The sequence below is a fragment of the Acinonyx jubatus genome, chromosome B3 (assembly GCF_027475565.1).
Source record: "Acinonyx jubatus isolate Ajub_Pintada_27869175 chromosome B3, VMU_Ajub_asm_v1.0, whole genome shotgun sequence".
NCBI lineage: Eukaryota > Metazoa > Chordata > Mammalia > Carnivora > Felidae > Acinonyx > Acinonyx jubatus.
The window spans coordinates 40,826,786-40,854,174 of NC_069386.1; the positions used below are offsets into that span (position 1 = coordinate 40,826,786).

The 27,389-nt window shown below is 49.1% G+C and overlaps 1 protein-coding gene across 5 annotated transcripts in view; it reads left to right on the forward strand.

Annotated features, from left to right (window-relative positions):
* The first annotated feature begins 580 nt into the window (after nt 1-580).
* The window catches only part of CA12 (carbonic anhydrase 12), a 51,132-nt gene continuing 24,323 nt past the window's right edge, over nt 581-27,389 (forward strand). For 2 of the 5 annotated variants that reach the window (XM_027067443.2, XM_027067445.2), the window contains exons 1-2: nt 581-827; nt 5,684-5,704. In XM_027067443.2, coding sequence (XP_026923244.1) covers nt 746-827; nt 5,684-5,704 — 103 coding nt within the window. In that variant the 5' untranslated portion in view covers nt 581-745. The remainder of the gene's footprint in view (nt 828-5,683; nt 5,705-27,389) is intronic. The other 3 variants (XM_027067442.2, XM_027067441.2, XM_027067439.2) reach the window with 3 other exon arrangements.

Below are 27,389 nucleotides of genomic sequence, written 5' to 3' on the forward strand. Positions count from 1 at the left end.
AGCTTCGTAGAGAACGGATTGGTACTACGAACACGAATATGAGCCTTGTCTACTTAACACGTTACTAGGGAAAGTCTAATTGCTTCCTAAAGCTGTTCACTGCCTCCCCTATTTACCTAGTCTTAATTAATTAATTTCTTTGTGTGCAAATTCAAAAGCAAGGCTGCACTGCACAACCTGCGGAAATTCTGAATTGGAGTGCAGCCCCTTTGCTGTCCTTTCCAGTCTCTGATGTGTGCCCGGTCCAGGCAGGCACGCAACTGGGCGTCCCGAAGGAGGCACTTGTCCTTATGGCATTATACTCAGGGCGCTTCTCACTTAAGGGCAGCCACAGATCAAGGCGGTGACCAGTGGAGCCAGTCCCCAGCCGCACCCGTCCTGGCGGGGCCGAGGCAGGCGGCTCTCGACCCACACCTGCCCGCTGCTCCCAACGAGCCCTGGATTCCCGGGTCAGCGCTGCCCCGCGGAGCGCTGCTCGAGTCAGGCTACAACTCACCTCGCAGCCCCGGGCACCAGACCTCCCGTAGGCAGGGCGTTCTCCGCCCCCCCCCCCCCCGCACGATGACATCATGTGTTTGGGGCTGAGTCGCTCCTTAAAAGCAGCCCGCGGGGAGCGCGGAGCCCGAAGAGCAGACGTGCTCGCAAGGCGGCGGGGCTTCGCGCACGCGGTTCCCAGCGCGGAGAGCCCGGGAGGGGACGGAGCGGGAGCCCAGGCTGCGCCCCCGCCGCGCCCCGACAGCCAGCGATGCCCCGCAGCCTGCACGCCGCCGCCGTCCTCCTGCTCCTGTGCTTAAACGAACAGCCAGCCGCCTCGGCCCCGCTCCACGGTAAAGTGCCTGCCTCTTCTTTTCTCCCGGTCCAGGAGCTCAGCTACACCTGGACGGAGGGTTTCCTGCGGGGCTCTCTCTCTCTCTCTCTCTCATGCTAAAGCAAAATCATTCCGGGGAGCCGGGAAGGTCATGCATACTTTCAAACGCGTGTTTTTTAGACAATCTAGAAAATGCGTTTTGGGAAATTCGTTTTCTTCTGGGAGGCACGACCTGTTGCGGTTGAGGGAAGCACGTCGTCTTCGGATTGAAAGATGTTTTGTGTGTTCTTTGAGCTCCCGCCAGCTCGGCAGGGGCAGCTTGGGAACTTGCTGAAGGGAGGAGAAAGGGAACCGGGATTTAAGGTACTGTGCCTCGGTGCACGTGTACATGGCAGAGAAGTGAGTGTGGCCTTCTGGGCTGCGTGGTTACCGGGAGGGGTTTGCCGCGCCCCAGTTGCAGAACCTTCCACAGTGGAGGATGCTTTTCTTTGGAGGAGAGACTCTCTACCATGACGTTTTACCTCCAAGTCTAAGGGATGATGCATCCCATCCTTAATCACTGTTTTTCTCCAGAAGGGCTCCACTATCCTGAACGGAAGTGTGTGTGCACTCAGGAGAGCATACACACCTCATTTCTGAGTGTAATTAGGGCCCTTAACCCCGAAGGGCTGGAGGCTGAGGGTGCCCAATGGGATGACAGGAGACGGGGAGGACCTGAACTGCAGGCTCAGGTCAAGGCAGTGAGTTTGGGTGAGCAGCCACGGTCAAGGTTAGTTCATCCTTAGGAACAAACAGGACTCCAACCTGTCCCCTGCCTCTCCAGTTGCCGGGTGAGCACTTTTCTTGAGGGTAGATGGTGACATTTGTGGAAACTTCTGGGTGGACTAACTGATGGTGGCTCCTGCCCTTGACAGAGTCTGTCCCAAGTTGTAGGGGCATCTGTAAGTGCCCGGTTCCTGGACCGAGATTAGGGTGAAACATTTGTAGGAGGCCTGAAAGTGACTATGATGGCTGGAAATGGATCCTCCCCTACTAGGCAGTGGTCGTGGGACATTGGACCTCCTCTGTAGTGTGCAAGCTCCAACCCTCCTCCTCTCCTGGAGGTCACTGTACCCGTGGGGCAGGGCAGGAGGAAGGTCTAGGGAGCTGACCTGTTGCAGCTTTGGCATTACTCTCAATTCAACTCAAATCCGCTGGCTGGCAAGATAGGCTTGATATTATTTCCCCTATCTGGCCCAGGAGAAATAGAAGGTGGGTGGGAGAAAGGGGTTATTTAAAAGTGGAAATTAATTTTTACAGTTGCAGACTTTGACATGTATTCCCCTCTCAAGAAAGCTGCACCAAGACCTGAGGTTTTGCTAGAAATCTCCCTTGTAGTTCCAAGCTGCTCAAGACGGGAGAGAAACAGTCATTTATTGGCTCGCCTTCCAGAAAGCCTGTTACTCCCCTCACTCTGGGGCAGCTCCTCCTCCCTGCTGTCTCTTCCCCTGTCTCCCAGCCCTCCCCTCCTCTTCTTCCCCTCTTCTCCGTGCCCTCCCTCTTCCTTTCCTTTCCCTCCTCCTTTGCCTTGCTTCCCTCCCCATTCTCCAAGTCGGGGCGGGGGAAGCTTGCAGTAAAAAAATTCACTTTCACCCCACACTGAGTAGCCAGCCTGCCTACCCCCCCAGAGCTGAAGAACACGGGTTTTATTCTGCTATTCCTCATGCAGGTTTCTTGGCTGTTTAACTGTCTTGGGGGACAAGGTCAGAGCAAACGTCACTGAGATGTAGAGTGTCAGTATTAACCCAAGGTTGGGAACGGAGGGGGGTGAAGCTAGGTAAAGAGGTCGGAGTGTGGTCTGCCCTCCCCCTGGAGCACTTAAACTTCCAGCATTTGGCACTGGTGAATGTCTGAAAAAAATGACTTGAGTTGGGAAGGAGGGAATGTAATAAAGTGAGGTCAAGTGTCTTCTGGAGAAAACCTTGGAATTTTTAGTTGCTGTGGGGGAACATTTCAATGAATTCTGCAGAGCCTGCTCTGTCTGAACCTGGTACGGAGAGCTAGACAGTCTCTGGCCTTCCCGACAACAGTTACTCAGAGAAGGTTCTAACACCCAGGACAGGGAGCAGGCGGGCCCTGAACCCTTGGCCTGGATCCTTATCCATACTACTTCCTCAGTGAGCCCTCAGGGCATTCTCCCTGCCCAGTACAGAGTAGGCCTGCAGGTTCTAACAGGCACTGAGCTGAGCCTCCAACATCTAACAGAAAAGATCACCTTTCCAGGAAGGGGAAAATTTTCCTTCTGGAAGAGCCTGCTCCCTCAGGAAGCCTCTGAAATGTGGCTGAAGGAGCCTTGGCCTGGCCTGCCTCCTGTGTATGGTCAGGTGAGTCTGTTAAGACTCCTGCCTCTAGGGGTACCTCGGTGGCTAAGTTGGTTAAGCGTCCAACTTCAACTCAGGTCATAATCTCGTGGTTCGTGAGTTTGAGGCCCGAGTCAGGCTCTGTGCTGACAGCTCGGAGCCTGGAGCCTGCTTCGGATTCTGTGTCTTCCTCTCTCTCTCGGCACCCCCACCCCGTCCCCCCACCCCCAGCTAGTACTCTGTCTCTCTCTCTCTCAAAAAAAATAAACATTAAAAAAAAAAAAAAAGACTCCTGCCCCTAAAGCTAGAGGCGAGGAACCAGGAGGTGCTACTTGCAGATAAAGCAAACATACACACATACACACACTCTGGATGCCGCTGCTTTTTAAAGACCGAGTCCTTGGTCCTGCGAGGCTTTACGGTCCCAGATGTCCACTCTATACCACTGGTCCCTGAGCTTTCCAAAGTATCACACAGATGCCTCATCAGAAGAAGAGCTACAACAGTAGGGAAAACCCCAGCATGGCCAGCTTTGGGGAGGACAGCGGAAGGTGCGGAAGACTGAGGCTACGATTTGATTTGGGGCAGGTGCAATTCAACTTGTGGACAAGGCAGGACTGCTCACGGGCAGCAGCTGTGTTTCTGGTGGTCTCCAGGCTCACCACAGTGGCCCGTCTCTCCGGGTTAGTGGCGAGGATAAACTCCCCGATGACTTGTGAGCTTCTAGATCCTGAGCTTCCAAGTGCGCTGCCCAGCCTAAGTGGCAGTCTGATTTCTTCTGTCTCTGAAATCCATGATTGCATTTTAATAATGAACCCCTCAGGCAAAACCGCTGAAGGAAAATGTTCAGCAAAGAGGGTTGAGGTCTTCGGTAGCTTGGTTCCACGGCAATGCCTCCTTTGTTCCTTTGCAGTGTTGTTTCAGTAAAAGGTCCAGCGGTACACTTGGGGGTAGTGTACAAGTTTGGTTTCCCCATGGTTCTGAATGTCTTCATCTAACTGCTAATTCAGGGAAGGTTAATCTTGGGACTGTTAACTCCTATGGGGTCCAGAGCAGGTTTTAGAGGGTCTGTGGACCTCTGGAAATTACCTGTATGTGAAATCTTGTGTGTCCAAGCCTACAGGCATTTTTTGGGGAAGAGGTCCTTAGGTATTCATCAGATATTCTAAGAGATCTGAACACCCCCTTCTTTCCCACACTACAGATTGAGAAGGAGACTCAACGATTTCCAAAGTTTTTTTTAAGTTTATTTATTTTGAGAGAGAGGGGGAAGGGAGAGAATGAACAAGAGAGGGACAGAGAGAGGGGGAGACAGCGCATCCAAAGCAGGCTCCGTGCCGACAGCAGAGAGCCTGATGCGGGACTCGAACTCACAAACTGTGAAGTCATGCCCTGAGCCGAGCTCAAGAGTCGGACACTTAACCAAATGTGCCACCCAAGCGCACCCTCCCTTTTTTAAAAAACTCTTTTAGCTTTTCAAAATCACCATTGGCTTGAGTAGAAAATGCCCAGTTGTGCTAAGTGAGCAGATTGCTGGTCAGTTAAAGCTTTACTGCAAATCAATTCCCAGGAGAAAAAGGAGACCTGAGCGCTTCTTCCGACTTTACCCCGTGGGCCCAGAATGATGGAGGCCTCCAGAGAAGCCAGGAGAGGCACTTAGGATTTAGAGAGTCCCTCTCCCTGGCGGTGTCCCCTGAGACACCCTGAGTCTCGATTCAGGGTCTCTGTGTCCTTCTGGAGGTGACGAGGGAGGTGTCAGGCGGGGTACTAAAAGTGCCACCCAGCAGCCTCTTTTCCCAAACAGTGTTTTGACGTGGGAACAGAGGACTTCTACCTGTGAAGGGCGTGGAGCGGGAGGGGGTAGGCGGCTTCCATTATATTCCCGGCAGAACTTCTCCACGTTCTTACCGCCCCTGGCCTTCTAACGCAGGTGAGGGTGGCAGCTTCCTCCACGAAGAACATGCCTTTTGAGATGACTTTTCTCCTCTTTATGCACGGAGGTGAACTGCTCTCCAGGGTATGCTGTTCAGTGGGAAGGAGCAAGATGCAGACCCCCGTTTCCAGTATGCGGACGTTTGGGTGCAAAGGGGGAGAAAGAACGTGATTACATGTGTGTGCGTAGTCAGACCGTGAAAATGTTCTCATCAACTATAAAACTGGCTGTCTCTAATGGAAGCAGGGAGAGCGGGTGGGAGGAGGAGCTTTCACTGGTACCTTTCGGGAGCTTTTGGGTTTTGAGCCTTGTGAATTTTATTACGTATTCCGAAAAATAAAATTTGGCTTAAGATCTGGGAGGCTTCTAATCAAGAAGCCCCCTCCCTGATCCTTGAGCCCCAGCCCGAACCCATGGCCTTGTGCCTCCCTCTGGAGCACGGTGACTCTGGGAACCGGTTGTTCTGACACCGACTCCAATGACGTTTTACGCCTGGGTGTCCACCTCCTTTGTGACCGCACCCATTTCAAAATAAAATCTGTAGTTTTCTCTAGCTTGCTCAAGTTCAGTTGCACTTACTTTGCCTTGTTTTGTTCTTTGCAGGATCCAAGTGGAGCTATTTTGGTAAGTAGAGATCTTGCATACTTTTTTTATTTTTGAGGAGATGGCTGTATTTAATGAGAAAGCCAGAAACTCCACGATCTGTGGAGGTGATGGTGGGGGTTGAGAAGAGCAACTCTGCTATCATTAAAAGGGGGTACCCAGGCTTCTGTAAAGGACGGTTCCACCCAGATTCCACGCAGCACTTTCTCCAAGCCGAGGAGCCTGCTCTGTGCACGTAAACTGTGAATCCCAGCGTTAAGGTTTCCAGCTTCCTGCAAGGATTTCTACCAAACCTCCCAGGTGAATGTGCCCGGGTTACCTCCAGACTGCAAGGGCCTTGGCTAGGAGAGAGACCTTCTCCTCTGGAGGACATTTATTCTCCAAAAAACAAAGAACAAAGGGCTCCTTTCTGGAAGTTTGGCTCAGGCCCCAGGAGTTAAGCTGTCAGCGTGCCTAGGATTAACTTCTTGTTGCCATGTTTGTAAACAAGCATAGTTCAGGGGTAGTGACAGTTAGTCCTTCGTGAAAGAGGGATGCCTGCCTCGTGCATGAGGAGAGAGAGGGACATCGAGTAAGCAATGGGGTTTCTGTGGGATTGGCTCAAGAATGACATTAGCCACTTCTGGCGGGCCTGCAAGGTTAGCAGCCTGAAATCAGCCCAGCTGCTGTGTCGCAATGAACTGGAAATTTGGTCGTCAGCTGGGGTGGGAATGGAGGCCAAGTAGCAGGTCCACTGACAAGCACAGGAATGTTAATAATGTCTTGTTAGGGACGGTCACAAGCAATGGGCAAGATGGACTGGTATAGTGAGGAGGCTGGGACTGCCTCACTGGCACAGGAGGAGCGGTGACAGGCAGAGGAGTTGATCTCGACAGCGTAAGCAGAATCCAAAAAAGGTCTGCCTTAGATTTGCAAAAGCTAGCCTCTGGATGTTTGTTAACCCAGGAGGCACAGCAAAGTCACTGAGCTAATTAACCAATGATCCTACAGGTCAAGGTCCCCTTGGTCCTAGCACTGCATGGCTCCATCATTACTAACATCCCTTATGTATTTGCTGTGTGCAAGGCACACTGCGGAGTGCGTGGGTGATCAGAAGGGTGGGCTGTGGTCTGTACCTGGGAATACTTTAAGCTCACAGTTCAAAGCTAAATAGATAATGACAGGTAATAAATGGCTCGGTGCTCTGATGGTTCAGAGGAGGATAGAGAGGGTTAGGGCTGGATGGTCAAGGAAGGCTTCCTGGAGGAGAAGGGCTTTCACCTGGGCCGTGGAGGATGGAGAGGATTCAGTGTGGTGGTGGATTCAGAGAAGTGGTGTTGGCCAAGATGATGATGGCATCACATGAGTGGAGGCAAGAAATAAGGTGGTATTTGAGGGGCAACAAGTACAGAAAGAGTTGGGGCATCTGTGGCTCAGTTGGTTAAGCATCTGACTCGATTTCGGCTCAGGTCATGAGCTCATGGTTCAGGGGATCCAGGCCCCGCCCACACTGGGCTCTGCACTGACAGTAAGGAGCCTGCTTGGGATTCTCTGTCTCCCTCTGTCTCTCTGCCTCTTGCGCGCACGCACACACACACACACACACACACTCTCTCTCTCTCTCTCTCTCTCTCTCTCTCAAAATGAATAAACAAATATTTAAAAAAAAAGAGTTATAGGGGAGTGATTGACTCTAAGTTTGGAAAGATAGGTTGGATTGAACAGGGGAGACAGGCAGGGGCAGGGCGAAGCTTTCCCACTTTTTCCATAGATGGAGGGGCAGGGCCGGGAGTAATCTGTGTTTTAGGGAGAGTAATGTGGTGGTAGGGGCTGAAGAGGGAAGGAAAGGGCAGGGCAAGGGACGTAACAAAGGAAGAACCCACAGAGTCTGGGCCCCAGGGCTCCTCGGGAGGGTCAGTGTTGGGGGGGAGGGCGTCAGGAGCGGTGCAGAAGCATTTCTTCCTGACCACGGGCTCTGGCCGGCACCTCTGTAGCAGCCCCCTGCTGAGGAAGCAGAGGGCAGAGTCTAATGGTGCGTGACATTCGTGGGGTGAGCACAAAGACAGAACTGGCTTCCTGTTAGTGACATGAGTACACGTGATGTGGAGTCAGCCCTCAGTGGGGGCCAGTGAAGGAGGACGAATGAAGGATGGCTAGGGACGGGTCCAGGCTGGCAGCGGGCACCTGTGCTCAGCGTCACCTGGCGAAACAGAGGGCCTGGCATAGGTGCTCGGGAGAAATGGTTTCCAAACAGTGAGGGCTGCCCTGAATGAGGCGAGTCCAACCAAATGCCACGTGCTAGTTTTCCCAGGCTGCAGACCTCAGCTACCCGGCACGTAAATGCGGGTGAGTCATCCTGAATCAGGGACCTCCCAAGGCCTGGAACACAGGGTAGGACTTCTAGAAGCACATGGAAAGAGAGCTCTTCCCCCCTCCCCCTCCACAAAGTCACCAGGCTGAGCTCTCGGACGGCCCGCCTGGAGACAGGAGAACCCTCTGATAGGCAAGATGGCCCCCCCGACCCCCGGTCCTGTGCACCCCTCTGGGGTGGCTGGGGCAGCAGCTGGGTGCGTCAGCGGGGTTTGGAGCTGCCGGGGAGGGGTGTTTTCCTCCCCACCGCTCGTCAGTCCCAGATCGATCCTGCTGAGCCCAGGAAGCTCCGCCGACTCTGGACTGGAGGGCACTTCCAGTCAGGTTGTCCTGTGAGCGGGAGATAAACGCCAGCCTGCTCAAGTCACTGTCTGCTGACGGAGGTCAGGGTAGCCGGGGCCCTCATGGGGTGGAGGTGACTGGAAGGAGGCACCAGGAGGGTGCTGGTCACGGTTAGTTCCTTGGTGTGGGTGCTGTGCTCAGAGGGGGGAGAATTCATCAAGCTGTTCACGGATGCTCCATGCACTGTTCTGTACGTGTGTTATATTCAATAAAAGAGTCAACCAATTCCAGCTGGCTGGGAGAGTCGTCCTTACCCTGGAAGATTTTTTTACTTCTCCCCCCACAAAAACGCCCCCCAGACCCCTTAGTGTGTTCAAAACGACAGAGCAGCCAAAAAGGATGAGTGTGTTGGAACTAATGACCTAAGGACACGTCAGATGAGCAGAGAACGGGTGCCGTGCCCCATCCCTGAGCATAGCAGTCATTGCTACGGTGCTCCTTAGATGTGAGCTAGCTCAGAAACAGATACCATCATCTGCTAGAGATTTGGGAGATAAAAGATAAGCCTTCAAAGGAGATGGGTTGGATGGGGAACATGGGGCGGGCGTCCCACTCTCCTGGAGTCGGGGCCCGGCAGGACATCCGCCGGGTCAGCCCCACCATCCTGGTGCAGGGAACTCTGGAACGACGGTGGCGTGGCCTGGGGGCACCGGGCAGTGGGCTGCAGCCCCTCACAGGCCCTCCTGCCCAGCGTCTCTGCCATGTGGCTGGAAGGCCCTGGACTCTGGCAGGACTCCGTGTGATCCAGGCCCTGTCACTGCATTCCTCATGCTGCTCCCCTTGGTCCCAGACAATACATACCCTGTCTTAAAGGATTTTCCTTGGGAATCAGGCAGGGATCCTTCACGGGGCAAACCTCTCTGGTTTTCCCAACTCTGGGCTCCACCCACCTTCTGTCCCGAATCTTCTGGAACACTAAATTGCCACAAACAAGCTTTCCCTGACACATGACATCCTTCCCAAGGCCTTCCCAAACTCTACAGGCTAGATACAAAACAAGGGGGAGGTTGGGAGAAAAACTCTTCACTTTCTATTCTTTAGTACAGATAAAGGCAACTTGTGACCTCACTCTCAAATGTAGTATGGGAAGCAGACTAAGAGCTAAAGGGAGAACCTAAAACACAGGTAGGAAGCACGTGCAATTAGTTAAGAACAGATCTTGTCTTAGGACTCCTGGGTGGCTCCGTTGGTTAAGCGTCCGACTCTTGGTTTCGGCTCAGGTCATGAGCTCGTGGTCATGAGTTCAAGCCCCATGTTGGGCTCTGTGCTGAGCTCGGAGCCTGCTTGGGATTCTCTCCCTCTCCCTCTCCCATTCTCCCTGCCCCTCCTCTGCTCTTTCTGTCTCCCTCTCTCTCAAAATAAATGAATAAACTAAAAAAAAAAAAAAAAAAAAAAGCTCTTATCTTTACCAAAGATAAGAGCCCAACCAACTCCAAACACCCCAGTGACTCCCCCCTGCCCCGCCCCCGATTCCAGTTGCTGTCCTGAGGGTGAATGCCAAGAGGCACAGAGCACGGTGAGGAGAGACAGCAGGAAAAGGCTGGAACATGTTTCTCATACCAGGGAACTGAATCCCCAGCCCTATGCCTTAGGGATTTCCCTTGAGGCTAGCAATCCAACCCACTATCATTTATGAAATCTGTGCTGTTGTTCCAGTTACTTCGAACTGAGGTTGTGACATCCAGGGTCTGTTAGGATGTGGTATGGTCTGCCTACTCATACTTATTTCTCATCTCTTCTGAGCTGTGGAATTGAGGTTTGTGTGTTCGGGGGGATCCTGGCCTGTAGCTACCAAAATGCCTGCATTTTAGTGTTCATGGCTGGCCTTACCAGCTGGGTAGTACCATAGGGAAGCCAGGATTAGTTCCTAAAGGCAGGTGTAGTGGCTCGGGAGTGGGGGAGGCAGAAAACCAGGAGGAAGAAGTGGAAAGTGTAAGGAACCCAGACCCAAGCAGACCTCCATGAATATCTGCTGGGCCGCTTTCTGGCTGAATGGCCTTAGGGAAGGAACTTAACCTCTCTGAACTTCAGTTTTTTTCAACTACCGAATGGGAGTAATAGCGTCTACTCCGTGGTTCTCAGATCAGTAGCATCACCGTCACCTGGGACTCGCGATGCCCTTCCCAAACACTAAGAAAGAACTAGAAGAGGAACACATGAAGGAGGCTGGGAGGAAACAGCAACCTCTTCAGCTCCGGTTCTGTGGCAGTAACAAAAGCACCGTGTTTGATTTTGTTAGAAACGCAAAACCTCAGGCCCGTCCCAGATCTGCCTACAAATTAAAAAACTGGGGCTAGGCCCAGCCATCTATTTGGGGAAGCCCACCCGAGGATCCTGAGGCCCACTGGTGTCTGAGAAGCACGGGTCTGCTTCATGGAGGATTGAGTAAGATCACGTGTGGAAAGAGCCTAGTGGAGCCTGGCACATAGTGAGCCCCTAATACAGCTAATCACCATTTTCTTTCCCTCCACCCCACAGAGTGGAATTATATTGGCTAATATGTGGGAAAATGCCTTATAAACCCTATCGCACCAAACAGATGTGAGCTGGGTTGGGAGGGGGTTGCTTCTTCGGGCTTTTCTGAACTGCCTGAGCTTTTAATAGCAAGGAGGTACTCCTTTTGTATTCTGAGCAAATGGACATTTCCTTTGTGAGAAAGAAAGGGACCGGGCAAAAAACACGAGCTCCTCACAGGCCAGAATGTTCCTTCTAGCTCTGTCCATTAGGCCAGGGAGAAGTCAGACGTCATCTCCCCGGTGCTTTTCTGGCCTCTAGGGACCAGATACCTGGCTCCACAGCCATAGCCACCTCAGCCACCTCAGCCAGACAGCTGAAGTCACTGCAGCTTCCTTGGCCTCCCGACCCAGCCCCTGGGAAGCGCCAAGGCTGATCCTCGATTTAGGATGCCAGGGTGGAGGTCTGAACCTGGGCAGAAACCTGAGGCTGGGCTGTGAGGATTGTGAGCTAAGTAAGCCCAGCCCCAGGCAGAAACCCTCACCCACCTGAGGCAGAGTCAAGCTTTGGGACTGCAGGGTGAGAGCTGGCTGACTGATTGGAGCTAGGAGCAGGTCTCCTCAGGGGCCTCCTGCGGTGCTCAGACTTGCGCCTCCTGCCCTGTGCCCCAGGCCTCCTGGTGAGGGCAGAACAGGGCCCCCCAGGAGCTGGTGAAAGCCCTTGGCAGCTCAGCCTCAGCACTGAACGGAGAGGAACCTCTGGGGTAAACTGGCTCAAAGGAAGATTTAAAGCAAAAACAAGGCTGAATTCAAAGCAGGTGTGTGAAGGAGGCTCTAGGCAGGGACTGGAAAGTCTGGTTTTCCGGGAGGAAGAGAATGGATCCGAGACCGTTTCTGCAATCCCCTGGGCGGAAGGGCCTTCCTTCCTGCTTTGTTACCGTCCTATGCAGCAGCACCCACAGGAGTGAGGGGTACAGAAGCCCAGAAGCACAGCCAGACTTCCAGGGGCCACCCCATGTGGCCAAGTGCCTGCCTTGGACAAAGACCATAATGGCTTGACTCTCAGATGCACATTTCCCCCACATTTTAGCATCTCTGAAATAGGGACATACCATCAATGGTGTCTGGAAGCAATGAAATATGGTAGTTGTTCCACAAATACTCACTGAGAAGCAGCCTGTTACATGCTAAGAACACGAGGAAAGGAGCTGAAATGATTACTTTTGATAACTCAATAGTGAAAACAGTGGGGGCAAAAAAGTGTAAAAATAATGGCTGGTACGTACACTGCCCAACACAGCATATGGGAATGATGGGTCATCATATTTGACTTTAAACTATAACGTTTTCCAATTTTCGGTTCATGTATGCTTTCTGTTTGATAATATTACAAGTACTCATAAACAAAGTAATTTAGGAGCTTTTTTTTTTTTTTTTTTTTTTTTTTTTTTACCAAAGTGTTTCTTTAAGAAGCAAGCTCCCCGATTTCCTCACAAGCACTCGATTTTATGCCAACCAGGAAGGAAGAAACGCCAGCTGCACCTCCTTCTGCCTATAAAGGCTGACTCAGAACTGGTGTAATTCGGAATGGTTTGTTTAAATCATCTTAACTTTTTAAATGGTTTTGCAATCATTAACTGGTGACTAGATCAGTTGGGTGACTCCTGGGTGAACTGGATGAGACCCGTCCAGACACCAGCACAGTCAGGGCAAGGTTCAGGCAACCCCCACCTTCCAGGGGCTGATCACTCTGGAAAGGCTCCTTATGTTCAAAGTGAGATTTACTTAAAGCAGGGAACAAGGACATTGGCAAATGGTGCCTAGTGCTGTCGTAGCAGCGGCCGTTCCTGGGTGTTCCACCTTCTGGGAGGTGGACGAGGAGTGGAGAAGTGAGAAAAGGTGACTCTGAAGGTTGTTGAACAAAAACTTTTTTCCCCCCCAAAGACATTTTGTAGCAAGTCTGAGGCAGTCATGCAAATGACTGTTTCCCTTTTGGCTTTGGCCACCAGGAAGCCCAGAGGCAAAATGGTGGCTCCGACTTGAGTAACTGTCTATTCTTCTATGACCTGCAAATCTAAAGATTCTTCCTTATATCACCCTTCTGATTTCTAGATATTTTTCCTGGTCCTGAGCCAAAAGGTTACAACAAATAGCTTTCTGGAATTTTTAGCTAGAAGGGACCTTATAGTAGAGATACTCTAGATTTCTACCACTCTTTTTTATTCTGCCCCCTCCATGGACACCACTGCTTAAAAGATTTGTTTTAACAAATTAATACATTAATGAAATAATCTTTCTCCTTTGTTATTAATCAAAGATGCACATAAAAACCAATCAGAGTTTTCAGTTAGCCCAAGATAATTGGTTCACATTCACTCCACAAATATTGAGTGAATACTAAGTGCCGAGTATTGGACTAGATGCTAAAGAATGACGAGTAAGGCATGGTCTCTACCACTGTGGAACTATGAATCTGGGAGGAGACAGTGAATTAGACAGGGCCTTACAATACAGAGAAATGAAGCATGGAAGAGACCTCACCTAGGGTTTGGGGGAAAGGACTAGAGAAAGCTTTCCTAGAGGAGGTGATATCTAATCTGAGATCTGGAGGACAGATAAGAGCAAGCCAGGCAAAGGGCAGGGCATGAAAGGGCACTGGGGGCCAAGGGACAAACTATGCAATGACCACCTAGGCTGGTATGTTCTGGGGACCACCCAAGAACCTTGATGAGGGGGACTGGGGCTGGGGAGGCAGGCCAGGGCCAGAGTGTGACGAGTGTGAGCCAGCTGAGGAGTAAGGACCTCATTCTGGAGGCAGCAGGGACTGCTGGAGCATTCCAAGTACAAACCTGAGGTGATCAGATGAGCAGTTTAGAAGGATCATCTCAACTGCAGGGTAGAGAGTGAATGGAGTGTGAACACTGGAGAAAGGGAGGCCAGAGGGATGTGGGAGAGGGGCTTAGGGGTCTGAACCAAGGGAGGGGGAATAGGGGTAATGACCTGTTGGTATAAATCAGCTGGAAATGTAGACACCTAACAGAAATGTAGACACGGTGAAGTCTGATTGTGGATGAGTGCCTGTCTCTGTTCAAATTGGCATGCAGACTGCCATATTGCCTACGTGGGACCCTGGGGTGTGTGTGTGTGTGTGTGTGTGTGTGTGTGTGTGTGTGTATGGGACACTGATGTAGCCAAACCCCGCCCCCACTTACAAATGAGGCAGGGGAAACTCACCGTTCCACAGTGGCCCAAACAGAGCAGGAGGCACCGAGCGAGGACCAGAACTTGTGTCTCCCGGTTCCCATTGCATGCACTTTCCCGGTCATTTTGCGGATGTTTATTTTATACCAGGTGTTGCATGCCCTACACTGCACATCATGACATTGTGTAAAAGCCCTTGAGGAAAGGCAGTGATTTTTTTTTTAAAGTAAATAATGTAGATTTTCCAGGAACAAATTATGCCAAATTAACGTGCTTTTCTTCCCCTTGTCAGGATAAAAGGCTTAGTGGTTAAAGAAAACACAATATGTCTTGACATAGATAAATATCTGATAAGGTTCCATGTGCCACACTCATGGGAAATGTAGATCAAGGACCAGTGTGGTTGGTAGGAAAAAAATCAATAGATTCCCCCCGCCCCCGCCATCGTTACCGTTGGCAACACACGGCTGTTACTGTTGTTGGGGTTCCTCTGGGGGCATTCCTGAATCAATACCCTTCTCAGATTCTTAGGAAGAGGAAGGGCAGCTAAAGGAATGTGGTCATTGGAATCAGAAGGATCAGCGTTGGAAGGAAGAGTAGGGAGTAGAGGACGAATTGAGGTGAGGAAGCAGGTCAGAAAAGCAGATCAAGTGAGTGGGCTGGGTGGCAGGGGCAGGAGCACCTGGTGAGCAAGTGTCGTGTGAGCACGGCACACTGCAGGGCTAGAGGCAGCCGGCAAGACTGAAGAGGAATGCCTGACCATTGTGCTCTGTCCTGGTTCCTCAGGAAGGAGGGCGTGCCTATGCACCCACATGCACATATACACATGCACGCCCACATCCATATTCATGTGAGTATCTGCTTTCTGAGATGCGTCTGTACTCACACACGCTCACAATTCCATCCCCTAGCCTGTGAGCTGGCGTAGCCTCTAGGCTGGTTTCTGAGGCATGGTCTGTTTACACACTCGGCTTGGAGGGACCCTCAGGTGCAATCTTACAAGTGACTCCTCTGTGCCTCCTTCTGGCAGGCACCCAAGAACCTCCCCGGCTCTTGATAAACCTTTGGGTGCGATGCTTCAATGTGTCCGTCAGCAAGGATGAAGGAGGGAGTGTCCCAAGCCTGAGTATGGAAGGTGTGCAGGTAACACTGAGTATGCAAAGCTGCCTGGTCCGAAAACTTACTACACCCTGGAGGGAAATGGAGAACACTGCAGGAACTTCGTGTTCTCCTTTCACATAACTGTCCCCCGAAGCACAGGTGCCTCTTGGGTTGGTAATAATAGCCAAGCGCTTGTTTTCCAGTGAAGATTAACATGAAGATTATCACTGGAGAAGTTTTTTGTTTTGTTTTGTTTTGTTTTAGCATAAGCCTACTGCAAGCAGGGCAGTGTTCTAGGGCCTCTGCAGGGTACGGGGCTGAGCAAGGAGCCATTTCCGGCCTCAAGGAGGGTCACCCAGAAGGAGCACATAACTGCACAGCCTGTGGGGAGCAACACCCTCCCCATAGGGGCTGCCTGGACAGATGCACCGACGCCAGCCCAGGCAAGATGCTTGGGAAACATGGGTTGAGCGAAAGAGGAAAGAATGGTTTATTTCTCTGCTTATTTTTGGCTTTGGGAGTTGGAGAAGTCACCAGGGAGAAGGTGACACTTGATCTGGGATGATAGGATTTCAGAGGTAAAAGCCAGTCTGAAACGAAATGCCACATCACCACGCATATCTCATTAGAAGTAAACGGAGACACACAGGGAACCCTGGATTTATTTTCCAGCGAGGCGAAAGGGAGACCTTGCTCGAAAAGGTTGGCAAATGGCCCGCAAGAGAAAGGATTGAGACAATTTAGCTCAGAATGGCCCAGGGCCCAGCCTGTCTTGGGAGTCTGTCACATCTAGGCACTGATCTTACGCTACCACGTTTATTCCTCATGACAGGGATGGGAGGAGGTGCTGTCACTTCCATTTTCTGAGTGAAGCTCAGGGCATCGATGACATGTGCCCAAGGTCACACAGCTTGTAAGTGGCAGAGCTGTGCTTGGCAGCTCAGCCTGAGGGCTCCAAAGTCCTCCTGCTGCACCTCATGCCTCTCCAGAAAGGGGATAGTAAGAAGTAGCCGGGATGAGGTCTTCTGGTGGGAGAGACCCATGAAAAAGCAGCTTTTCTCACTAGACAGGAAAACTGAGGGAGTAGCTTTAAGTAACAGCAAGAGTGCTGTAGGTTAGCTATCAGAAAGAACTTCCTCATTGTGAAAGCTGGTAAGTGAAGGATTGAGCTAACATCAGGCCCGTGTTTCGAGGCCAGTCACCCTTCACTTTAGTTCAGCTTCCACCCAGGGTAACTGCAGAAAGTTTGTCTTTTACCAGATCCTTTTCTTTTCATGATTCCCAGACTCCCTGGGGAATGTTTACAAGGTCACAAATGCCTCCATGGCTGCTCTTCCTCTCTAGCTCTGGACGGTTACCCAGGGCTTACCTGCTGGTCACCTCTTAACCACCCTGGAACCAATGCCGATGCCCGGGCTCTGTACCCTATAAAGCACGCTGGGAGCTGCCATGGTGGCCGGTATGAACTGCCAAGGTCAGAGCCCAGCCTTGCTACTCAATGGCAGTATGACTTTGGGCATATTATTCAAACTTCTGTGCACCAGTCACCTCCTCTATTAAATGAGAGTATAGTACCTATGTCATAGGGCTCGTACGCAGATTAAATTAACAGATGTTACGCATACAGAATGGGGATTGGCAGACTATGCCGCGTGGGCCAAAGGCAGCCTGTTTTTGTAGCCGAAGCTTTCTTGGCATGCGGCTCCATGCATCCACTGACGCAGTTGCTAGGACTGCTTTTGCACTAGAGCAAAAGGACCGGGTAGTTGTGATAGAAACAGTACAGCCTGCAAATCCTAAAATATTTTACTCTCTGGTCTTTTGCAGAAAATATTGGCCAACCTCAGATACAGAGTGATACCTGGTATATAGTAAACGCTCATTATATGGTGGTGTAAAAAAACAAAAACAAAAACAAAAAACACTAACACTAAAAAACAATTCATTAGGCCTTGGAATTTAGCAAAAAAAAAAAAATTGGTTCAGGCCCTGGGATGACACAGGCAATTACAGTCTACAGATCTCCCTGAGGGCAACAATCATCCCTTTGCCATGGGTCCCCTACCACCAGGTAGGCACCGGCCTTGCTCTCCTGGCCTGGAGTCCTCCTGACTGTGTTCCCTCTTCCCTGACACCAGGTCTCTATTCCTCTTTGTGGCCCCAGGATGATTCACAGTGAGAGCACCCAATTCCTTCAAGAAAAACCTCCTCCGCGCTGTATGACCTGGTCCTTCTTCCATACCGCCCAGAAGAGGAAGTCACAATAGACTAGCCCGGGGCTTCTCAGCCTCTGCACTGCTGACATTCTGGGCAGGATAATTCTTTGTCGTGCGGGGCTGTCCTGTGCATTGTAGGATATTTAGCAGCATCCCTGGCCTCTACCCATTAGATGTCAGTAGCACCTGCCAGTTGGGATTCCAAAAATGTCTCTAGTCATTGCCAATGTCCCCTGAAGGGTAATATCACTCCTCTTGACCACAATGACTTAAACTTTGGAAATAACATCACAAGTGGGACAACAATGTTCCTGTTCAGGACACCTAAATTCATATTTAGAAAAACAGTGTTTTTTGCAAGGACAGAGACCTGTTAAAGATGCACCCAGTTTGTATCATTGGGTCACTAAATAGAACGCTTAGCACCTCAGCCTGAAACACAAGCATTTGGATGGCTACAGCAGGGTTACGTTTTCATAGCAACATTGGGTAGTTCCAGGCCTCAGGTGTGTATAGCTAAGAAGACTTATCCAAGTGCTTCATCCTACAACACGGGGAGGGCTTCCCCGTGGACAAATTTCTGTCTCCTCCCCCAGAATGTGGAAGGTGCTTACGAACCCCACACCTGTCCCACCTCTTGTCCCATGCCAATCTTCCAGCTTCAAGGGTTTGTACATCTGACTCTTGAGGTAGAGTCAAGATGTCACTCTACCTCAAGTGACAGGAAGAAACTGCTGGCTGCTATAAAATAACAGTTCATTCACAGAGTCACTTATTCTTGACAGCAGTCCTTAATGATTCCTTTTTGGGCTGGTCCTGGGATTAGAGACAAGCATGACACAGCCCTTGCCTTCAATGGGTTGACAGCCAAGGGACCCGCAGACATGTAAACAGGCAATTAGAGTGGAGCTGTGGACACGGAGGGATGACAACAAGCCTCAATTTGGAGGCAGAGTGACTGTCAGGCCTGCCTGAGGAGCTGTTTCTTGAAAGACAAAGGAGCACAGCAAGAAGAGCATGCGAATGTTTATGTGCATGGGTGGTGTGTGTTTTAGGGATGAGGATGGCTTTCCATTGAAGGCAAGAGAGGTCCAAAAAGCAGGTAAGAGTGTGTGGCGTGGTTAGAGAATCAGGGTGGCAGCAGCCTAGCGTTTGAGGAGTGGTGTTGGGAGCTTGTTCTCCCTAGGTCTCTTGTGTTTCAGCAAATCTGTGGGCAGAGGCACTGATGGCTTTTGTTCCGGACAATCATTTCAAGGATGTGTATGTAGCAAATAGTTTTAGAAGACAGAGACAGTGTCTCCCTCCAGCGCAGAGAGCAGGTTTGTTTGCTATCCAGTAAGATAAAGACAGTATCTCCCTTGGGGGTAAAGTTGGGCAGGTTTTCCCAACTTGGAGTTGCTTGGCCATGATGCGGAGCAGTTGGCATGTGCAGGTGTCACCTGGCCCTCATTGTAGTACCCTGTGGAATTGGGGCTTGGAAACAGACACAAATGTCACTCTGCTACTGCTGTGAGTATTAAACTGTCTTTTGTCTCTGACTCAGGAGTCTCGTGTCTTTGCCATGAAACTGTGGTAGCCTAACTTGTTAATCTGGTTGAAATTTTGGTCCCCCCTCCACTGACCTCAGATTTTTGACAGGTGGCAGTGGGGAAAGCAAAGGCTGGAGAAGGGGGGATCACAAAGGTCTTGAGGGCTGCAGTATAGGCCTTGGGATTAATCCTAAAGGCTTGAAGAGCCACTGAAGAATTTTCAGCAAAGTAATATTCAGAAGTGGTGTGAATTAGTGTGGAGAGGCGAGGGCTGTGGGGTAAGCCTGGAGAGACAAGGCCAGTGAGGCAGACAGATATGGAGCTGTGGGTCTGAACAAAGGCTGTGCCAGTGGGAACACATGAAGGCCAAGTTTAAAAAAAACTTAATGTGGTCCTTGATAGCACTTTTACTGATACAGGAGTCAATCCAGGTAACTCATTGCATGCCTCTTTAGACCTTTCATGCTCTGACATTTCTGAAGCATATAGACTGGATATCTCCTAGAAGGTCTCTCAATTTGAGTTTGTCTGAGGGTTTCTCATGAGATTAGGTTGTCCATTTTGGCATGAATACCGTAGAAATAATGTGTCCTTGAATATCTATGTATTTCATCAGGAGGCTCTCAACTGGTGATAATTTTGATCACATGGTTAAGATAATGCCTGTAGCTTTCCATTTTAATGTTACCATAGGCAATCTATGGGAAGATCCTTTGAGACTGGGTACAAAAAATTTGAATGTTGATTGTATATTAGGTAACTGTACTAATTGTTAAGTTTCGTGACTGGGATCGTTATATTGTGATTATGTTGGACAATGTCCTTGTTCTCAGGAGACAGACATGTATTTAAGTACATGTATTTAAGTACAGGAAGGCGTGAGGTCTAAAACTTTCTCTCAAAAGATAGCCCCAACTGGTGATGGTTCAACTTACAATTTTTCCACTTTAGGACGGTGTGAAAGTGATACGCATTCAGTAGAAACCATACTTGGGATGGTGAATTTGGATCTCTTCCTTGGCTAGGGATACTTGGTGTGATTCCGTTTGGTGACACCAGGTAGGGCGGCTGCAGCTCCCAGGCAGCCACGCCACCACGAGGGTACACACCTGAGGGACTTACAACCATCCTGTATCCAGACAAGCACTCTTTCACTTTCAGCACAGCACTCTACAAATTACATGAGATAGTCAACACTCTCTCATAAACTAGGCTTTGTGTTAGATGCTTTTGCCCATTTGTAGGCTAATTTAAGCATGTTTAAGGGAGGTGAGGCTGTGGGGTGCCTGGGTGGCTCAGTCGGTTGGGCGGCCGACTTCGGCTCAGGTCATGATCTCGCGGTCCGTGAGTTTGAGCCCCGCGTCAGGCTCTGTGCTGACAGCTCAGAGCCTGGAGCCTGTTTCAGATTCTGTGTCTCCCTCTTTCTGACCCTCCCCCGTTCATGCTCTGTCTCTGTCTCAAAAATAAATAAATGTTAAAAAAAATTTTTTTTAAAGGTAGGCGAGGCTGAGCTAAGATGTTCGAGAGGTTAGGTGCATTTTCAAATTACATGATATTTTCAACTTACAATGGGTGTATTGGGACATAATCCTGTCACAGGTTGAGAAGGAACTGTAATAACAATAATAATGTGCATATATATGTATATAGAGAGCGAGTAATAAAGCAGGTGTGGCAAAATGTTAACAACTAGTGACTCTAGGTGAAGAGTACATGGGAATTCATTGTGGTACCTTCAATTTTCCATACATTTAAGATTTTTCAAAATAAAAAAGTCTTTAAAAAAGATACCTGAAAATAAAATCATTATGTCTCCGTGCCTAGCTATGGGGCCAAAGGAGAGGACTGGAAGAGGTAGATTGGGATTCCAGGCTTTGGTGTGGTGGGTGGTACCATCAGCTGAGACAGAGAACCTTGAAGGAAGTAAGGGAGGTTTTGGAAGGAGGAGGGTCAGAGAGGAAAATATGGCAAGTTTGGTTATTCTTTTTTGATGGTTTGTCTGTCTGCCTTCCTCTCCAGCCATGTCTGGTTTCAGGGAGCCATAGACATCGAATGGGGGCATCCAGTAGGCAGCTGGTCTGGAGCTCAGGAGGAAACTGCGTAGGGCAGAGGTGGTGTTGAAACCATGGGAGGGGATGGCCTCAGTCCGGAAGCGTGTGTGAAAGTAAAGAGCCAAGAACAAAACCATAAGACAGCTGTCATTAAGGGGGCAGTGAGTTACAGACAGTGGAAGAGGAGAGGTTTCAGAAACGGGGGTGCGGGCATTGGGATCAAGGGATGCAAGAAAAACGAGGGCTGAAGAGTCCATTTGAATTCAGTGGCACATGGACCCAGAAGTCAGAGTCGCAGGGCAGGGAGTCTGAATGGGAAGTGAAGACGCAGAAGCCAGCAGCTTAGACAATTCTTGTGAGATGCTTGGCTGAGAAGTGGAGGAAAGATATCACAGTAAAAGCAAAAGGGGAAGTACTCGTTCTAGTAAACAGACATCCAAGGTCCACAACTAAGTATTTTGCCAAAGCCACATTCAACTTAGATATCCACTTTTGTCCCTCACCTACTGTCTAACCCTGAATGCAGTCACGGTTTGTCACCCCCAGGTTCACCCTTTTAACAAAGGGGTGGGGGTGGCGTTGGAGACGAGCAGCTTCTTGTCAGCTAGAGGAGACGGCTGTACCAATGATTCAGAGCACCTGAGACATTTTCACATCTCTCTTTGCCAAAGAGCCTGTCACAAAGGCAGCCTCTGCCCACTTAATTTGCCCTCCCACCAACTTCCTTCTTGTGGGAGGGCACACGGCTACACCACCTTGTATGGAACATGCCTTTGTTAGCATGATGATGGAAGGTTCCCCTTTTCATTCAAGTAAGAGCCTCGTTGACCCCTAGACTCTTGTTCCCGGGAAAGCAGCCTGCATTTTCTCCATCTTCCTTTTCTGCTGACTCTAGTCACACTTCTTCTAAAACCCTCACAGGAGAGGCACTGATGCTTTATTACACAACAGAATAGCAATTTAACCAGAGTCAGATATCTAAACTACAATAAAAAGCAACAATACGAATGAATAAATGAAGGTATATCCATACAAAGCGATAGAATTCAGCTATAAAAAGGAAGTACGGATATATGCTACAATATGGATGCACCATGAAAACACTCTACGATGTGAAAGATGCCAGACAGAAAAGCCACACGTTGTACGATCCGCTTAGATGAAACATACGGAATAGGCAAATCCATTGAGACAGAAAGTAGATTAGTGGTTACCAGGGGTTGGGGGTGGGGATGGGAAATGGGGAATGAGGATGGGGTTTCCTTTTGGGGTGATGAAAATGTTCTGGAGCTAAAGAGTGACGATGTTGCACCACACTGTGAATGTACCAAGTGTCACTAATGGCAAACTTATGTTATATATATTTTACCACAATGAAACATTAATTTTTTTTAAAAAAAAAAGCAATCTTACCCTGACGATGGGGAGTAAAAGCCGGGGCTCCAACTTCAAGGCCTTTGATCTGGGAAGGGCTTTTCATCAGCTCTTCTCAAATTTGGCTGCACATTAGAATCACCTGGGAAGCTTTTTAAGGCTTCCTGTGTCTGCATCCCACCCAAGACCAATTAAACCAGATGTCAGGGGCTGGGGCCAGGGGCACACTTAGAAGCTCTCAGAGATGCCAGTGTAAATCCAGGGTTAAGAAACACTGCTGTAGACAGTGGTTCTCAAAGTGTGGTCCCCAGACAAGCAGCATCAGCATCACCTGGTAGCTGAATCAGAAACTCTGCAGGTGGGGCTCAGCAATCTGTGTTTTAAAAAGCCCTCCAGGGAATTCTGGTGGTCACTCAAGCTTGACAACAGCTGTTCTGAGACTAGACTGAAACACTGGTCTACTGGGATAGAAAGATAGAAAATACTATTTTGAAAAGATATGTGTTACTAGGAAAGAGAAATGCCAAGGGCTCTACAGGAGCACAGAGGAGGAGGAAACACTCTGTCCTGTGTTAGGGGGAGAGAGGGGCAGGGAGAGATATCTACCCTCGTACCTCCGCCCCCCCCCACAACCCCAGTGCTACTGTGGGGGTACCTCTAGATATGGCAAGCAGAGGGGAGGGGCTTCTGAGGCCTAGCAGAGAGTTGAGTTGGCGGTCAGTCTTACAGCTCACCTCTTCTCCCCCTACTGCCACAGCTAAGCCAGAAATGACACCAAGCAAGGCTTGATCCTCTCAAACTGGCCCAAATACTAATGGAAATAACAAAGAGGAAAGTTTGAGATAAAGTACAGATTAAAGCATCTTTAGAAAACTTTTCCCTTTTCAGGGCGCCTGGGTGGCTCAGTCGGTTAAGCATCTGCCTTCAGCTCAGGTCATGAGCTCAAGGTTTGTGAGCTCAAGGCCTACAATGTCAGGTCCTCCATCCCCCTCTCTCTCTGCCTTTCCCCCCTCTCATTCTGTCGATCTCCCTTAAAAATAAATAAACTTAAAAAAAAACTTTTCCCTTTTTATTAACCCATAACATAAAATCCAAGGAAGAAGAATGGGCCTCCTTCAGCAATCCAGCTTTAAGTTGTATAAATAATAAGTAACCCTGACTCTCCAGCCCTTGCTCACTGCCCTGTCTCTGACTCATTTGTAACATTAACAAAGGAAAATGCCAGTTTGATTCCTTGGCCTCCTCTTGTTTATAATAAAATCATAAGACCTCATCCACCAATCATTAACCCACAGCCCTGCTAGCCTCCTTTCCTTCCGGGAAGGATCTTGGTTATTGTGGCCATGCCTCTCCACTTGACTGGCAGGAAAACAGGCAGAATTGGCAGAACATGGCCTTCTGCAGGGGGACCAGAACCCAGCTAGGGCGGACTCTGTGGGAACTCCCTACTCCCCATAGGCTGAACCCACTGGACTTCTATGAGAAGCTGTATATCTTTTAATCAACTTTGGAAGTAAACTGCAGGGCCTATAAAGTATATATTAAATAGTTTTAAAACGTGGCTCCCATGTCCTAATGACATCTTCAGGATGTGTGGTTTCAAGATGGATTTAGAGGGGGCCCCAAAGTCTGCCTTCTCCTCTGAGTGGGGTCCTATGGCCTAGCCATGTTCCATATGGCTCTAGCCACAGGACCATGACTGATGGCCCTCAGGGAAAGGTGGGTACCAGCTCCCTGAAAGGGGGACCTTTCTAACAGAGGAGTGTACATGAGCAGGTGCCGAAAGATTCGCAGTGCTGTCGTAGGGCGATGCCCATCTTGGGCATGGGCAAGCCAGATGTATCCTAGGTTCTTTCTGAGTTGATACGTCACATGCATACAAAATACATAGGCTCTCTGCTGCAGCAAGTCCTCTGAGCTTGTGGTGCCCTCTCTCTGGAATGCCATGCCTCTGTTTTTGCTCATGGTTGGCTCAGATCCATCCTTTACGTCTCAATTTTAATGGCACCTCTTCTGAGAAGCCTTCCTGTAGCACCTGGTCCACAGTGATCCCTCCATTTTCTCCATCCTAGTCCTTGCTGATTTCCTTCATAGCACTGACTGCAGACTGTAATAATTATATTTATGTATTGGTTTGCCTATTTGCACTTTATTATCAGACTCCTCCTCTGGAATGGATGCTCCATGAGGACAGAGACCACATCTGTTTTGTTCTCCATTGCATCTTCAGTACCCAATACAGTGTCAGGCACAGAGTAGGCACATTTGTTGGAAAAATGAATGAATGAACTTTAAAATTAAGTAGCATTCCAAGGAGAGTAGCAATTCCCTCCTCTATTCAACATTTGAATACCCATTTTTAATTGCAAACATGATCAATCTCATTAAATGTATTCAAACTTGATACACAATCTGTGATCACTTAAGTATATACATGCCGGGACTAGGTCCATTTTCATTATATAGTCAGATCCTTTGGGGGACTGACCGAAAGCTTTTATTGCACTGAAACTTTGACTATTGGTTGAAAAAAAGGCATGTCAACATCCATAATATGTAGACCTCGTAAACCTTCCCACGATGGTTTTATCTGTTGGCACAAGTTTTGATCTGACTTTGTGTTTCGGCGGCCACGCTGAAGAGACACGCCCTGGAGCCTGTGGTACAGGACTGGCTTCCCAGGCAGCTGCCTGCACAAGGGTTCACAGAGACACGGAGATGAGTCTACCTCAGAGAGGATGACCATGAAGAAATGTCAGGGGCAGCAGGTGGATCTGAGGGACCGACTTAAGAGAGGCTCAAAGACAAACCTCAAAATAGGATGACAATGAATGCATTTTGGTTTTTGTCCAGACTCATCGGATACACTGCAAGTTACAGACAATGTTTTTATTAAAATTTTTATTATTCTTGAGCACATAGGATGTACAGTCAGGGAGACAGAATAATCGGTGAGAAACCGGAATCCAATTGTAGCAGTAACTACATAGTTCTCATCTTTGAAGGTGCTCTCCGTGCTTTTATTATTACAGTATATGTACCAGGCATAAAAATATAAGAAATTACTCAACCCATAAAGTTTTTACTTACCCCATACCACGTCTGCAAACAGGTTATAAAATAATAAAATTATCCTCCATTTACTTGCATAAATTATTATTTGCTTGAGGCAAAGACATACCTCATATATGTACAGAGTAAATACACCCATATTGGGGAGAGATGAAGCGGGGGCAGGAAAGAGAGACCTAAAGCCATTAAACAGAAACCTAGAGCCATATTAACCAGTCATAATCCATGAACCTTACCTGGACCCTGACTCAAACAAACTGTTCAATGAACTTATGTGACAATTGGGGAAACCAGAACAGTCTCTGGATATCTGATGACATTAAGGCATTACTGCCAACAGTTTTTGGATGTGAAAACAATAGTGTGGTTATTTTTTAAGACTCCTTATCTTTAATTTTTTTTTCTTAGCGTTTATTTATTTTTGAGACAGAGAGAGACAGAGCATGAACAGGGGAGGGTCAGAGAGAGAGGGAGACACAGAATCTGAAACAGGCTCCAGGCTCTGAGCGGTCAGCACAGAGCCCGACGCGGGGCTCGAACTCACGGACCATGAGATCATGACCTGAGCCGAAGTCGGACGCTTAACCGACCAAGCCACCCAGGCGCCCCAAGACTCCTTATCTTTAGATAAGCATCCACAGATTTTCTTCAAAGTAATCCAGTGGTGGGGGAACAGACAAAAACTAAACTAATCATGGATTGACAGATGGGTACATTATATGGTACCTTTGCACCTGCTTTGAAGTTCTCTGTAATTAAGTTTTAAAACAAGACACAAGATGTATTAAGAAAATATCAAAATATAAGTGCATTTAAAAAAATCACACTGACTTGTTTAGGCTCACTGGCGCACTTTGGTTGCATATACTGCAGAATGTGGAGAAAGTTTGTCTTCCCATAGCCAATCCCCTCTGATCAGCATTGTGGGCCCGCTGAGCTCCTGGATTTCTGCCTAGGTTTTCAGTCTATGGGTTTCACTTCCAGGCAGCCTTCAGTGTCCTGCTCTGATTCATCTGCTGAATACTTACTGAGTGCCTCCTTCAGCCTGGAGTCAATTTGTTCTCTGCTGGCTGGACCCTCCCCAACCCGCTGTCTTCTCAGAGCCACATTCCATCCATAGGTTCCTCTTTCTGGATCCAACTCTCCTGGATCCAACTCTCCTTCTCTACTCCCCTTTCCATTCTGTATGGAAGTATGCTTAGGTCTGTCTATTAAGAACAAAACCCTTCTTGTTATCTTCATCTTCCTATAACCATGTGCGCATGCCCATGTACACACACACACACACACACACACACACACACACACACACACACACATACAGAGTCTTCTCTCAACTCTTTATGTCTAGATTTCTGAAATGAGCTTAAGAAATGCCCCAAATCAATTTATTAAGTGTTTAGTAAGTGTTGCTATATCAGACATGGGGGAGGGACGTGACAAAAAGCTCTAGTCTTCAAAAGGACTGTGAAATTTGTAGACAGAGTTCTAGTCTGGAGCAGGTTCATGTGCTGGTCTGGAGACAGCAGTCACACATGAGACTTTAGTGAGTATTCATATCACTGTACCACCATGTGAACCCCCAGCAGGCTGGCCAAGGAGTCCCGGGGCAGGGAGAAAGCCCTGGAAGTAGTTTTGGCAGGACTTGAGCTGGACTTGAAAGAGTGAACAGGATTCAGAAAGGCAAAGAGGAAAGAAGGTGGCATTTTAAGCACATTTTTTAGCATAAGAACATATGGGAAGGTTGAGTTAGTTCATAGCTTGTTCTGAGGATGGGGAAGCCAGCCTGACCATAGGGGCTGGCGGGGGAGGGTATGACGGCCACCGAAGGCCTCGACAGGCCTTGAAAGATGGCTATGGCTCTGCTCTGATCTGTTGGGTGGAGTGGGTGTGCTCTGGAGAAGGGGGGTGGGGTGGAGGGGCGGCGCCACAGAGGCAGGGCAACGTCTGGTTAGTCTGGTTAAACTCGGTTACGAGAGAAAGGAGACTAGCAGCTAACAGGAGAGGCTGAGGCACGG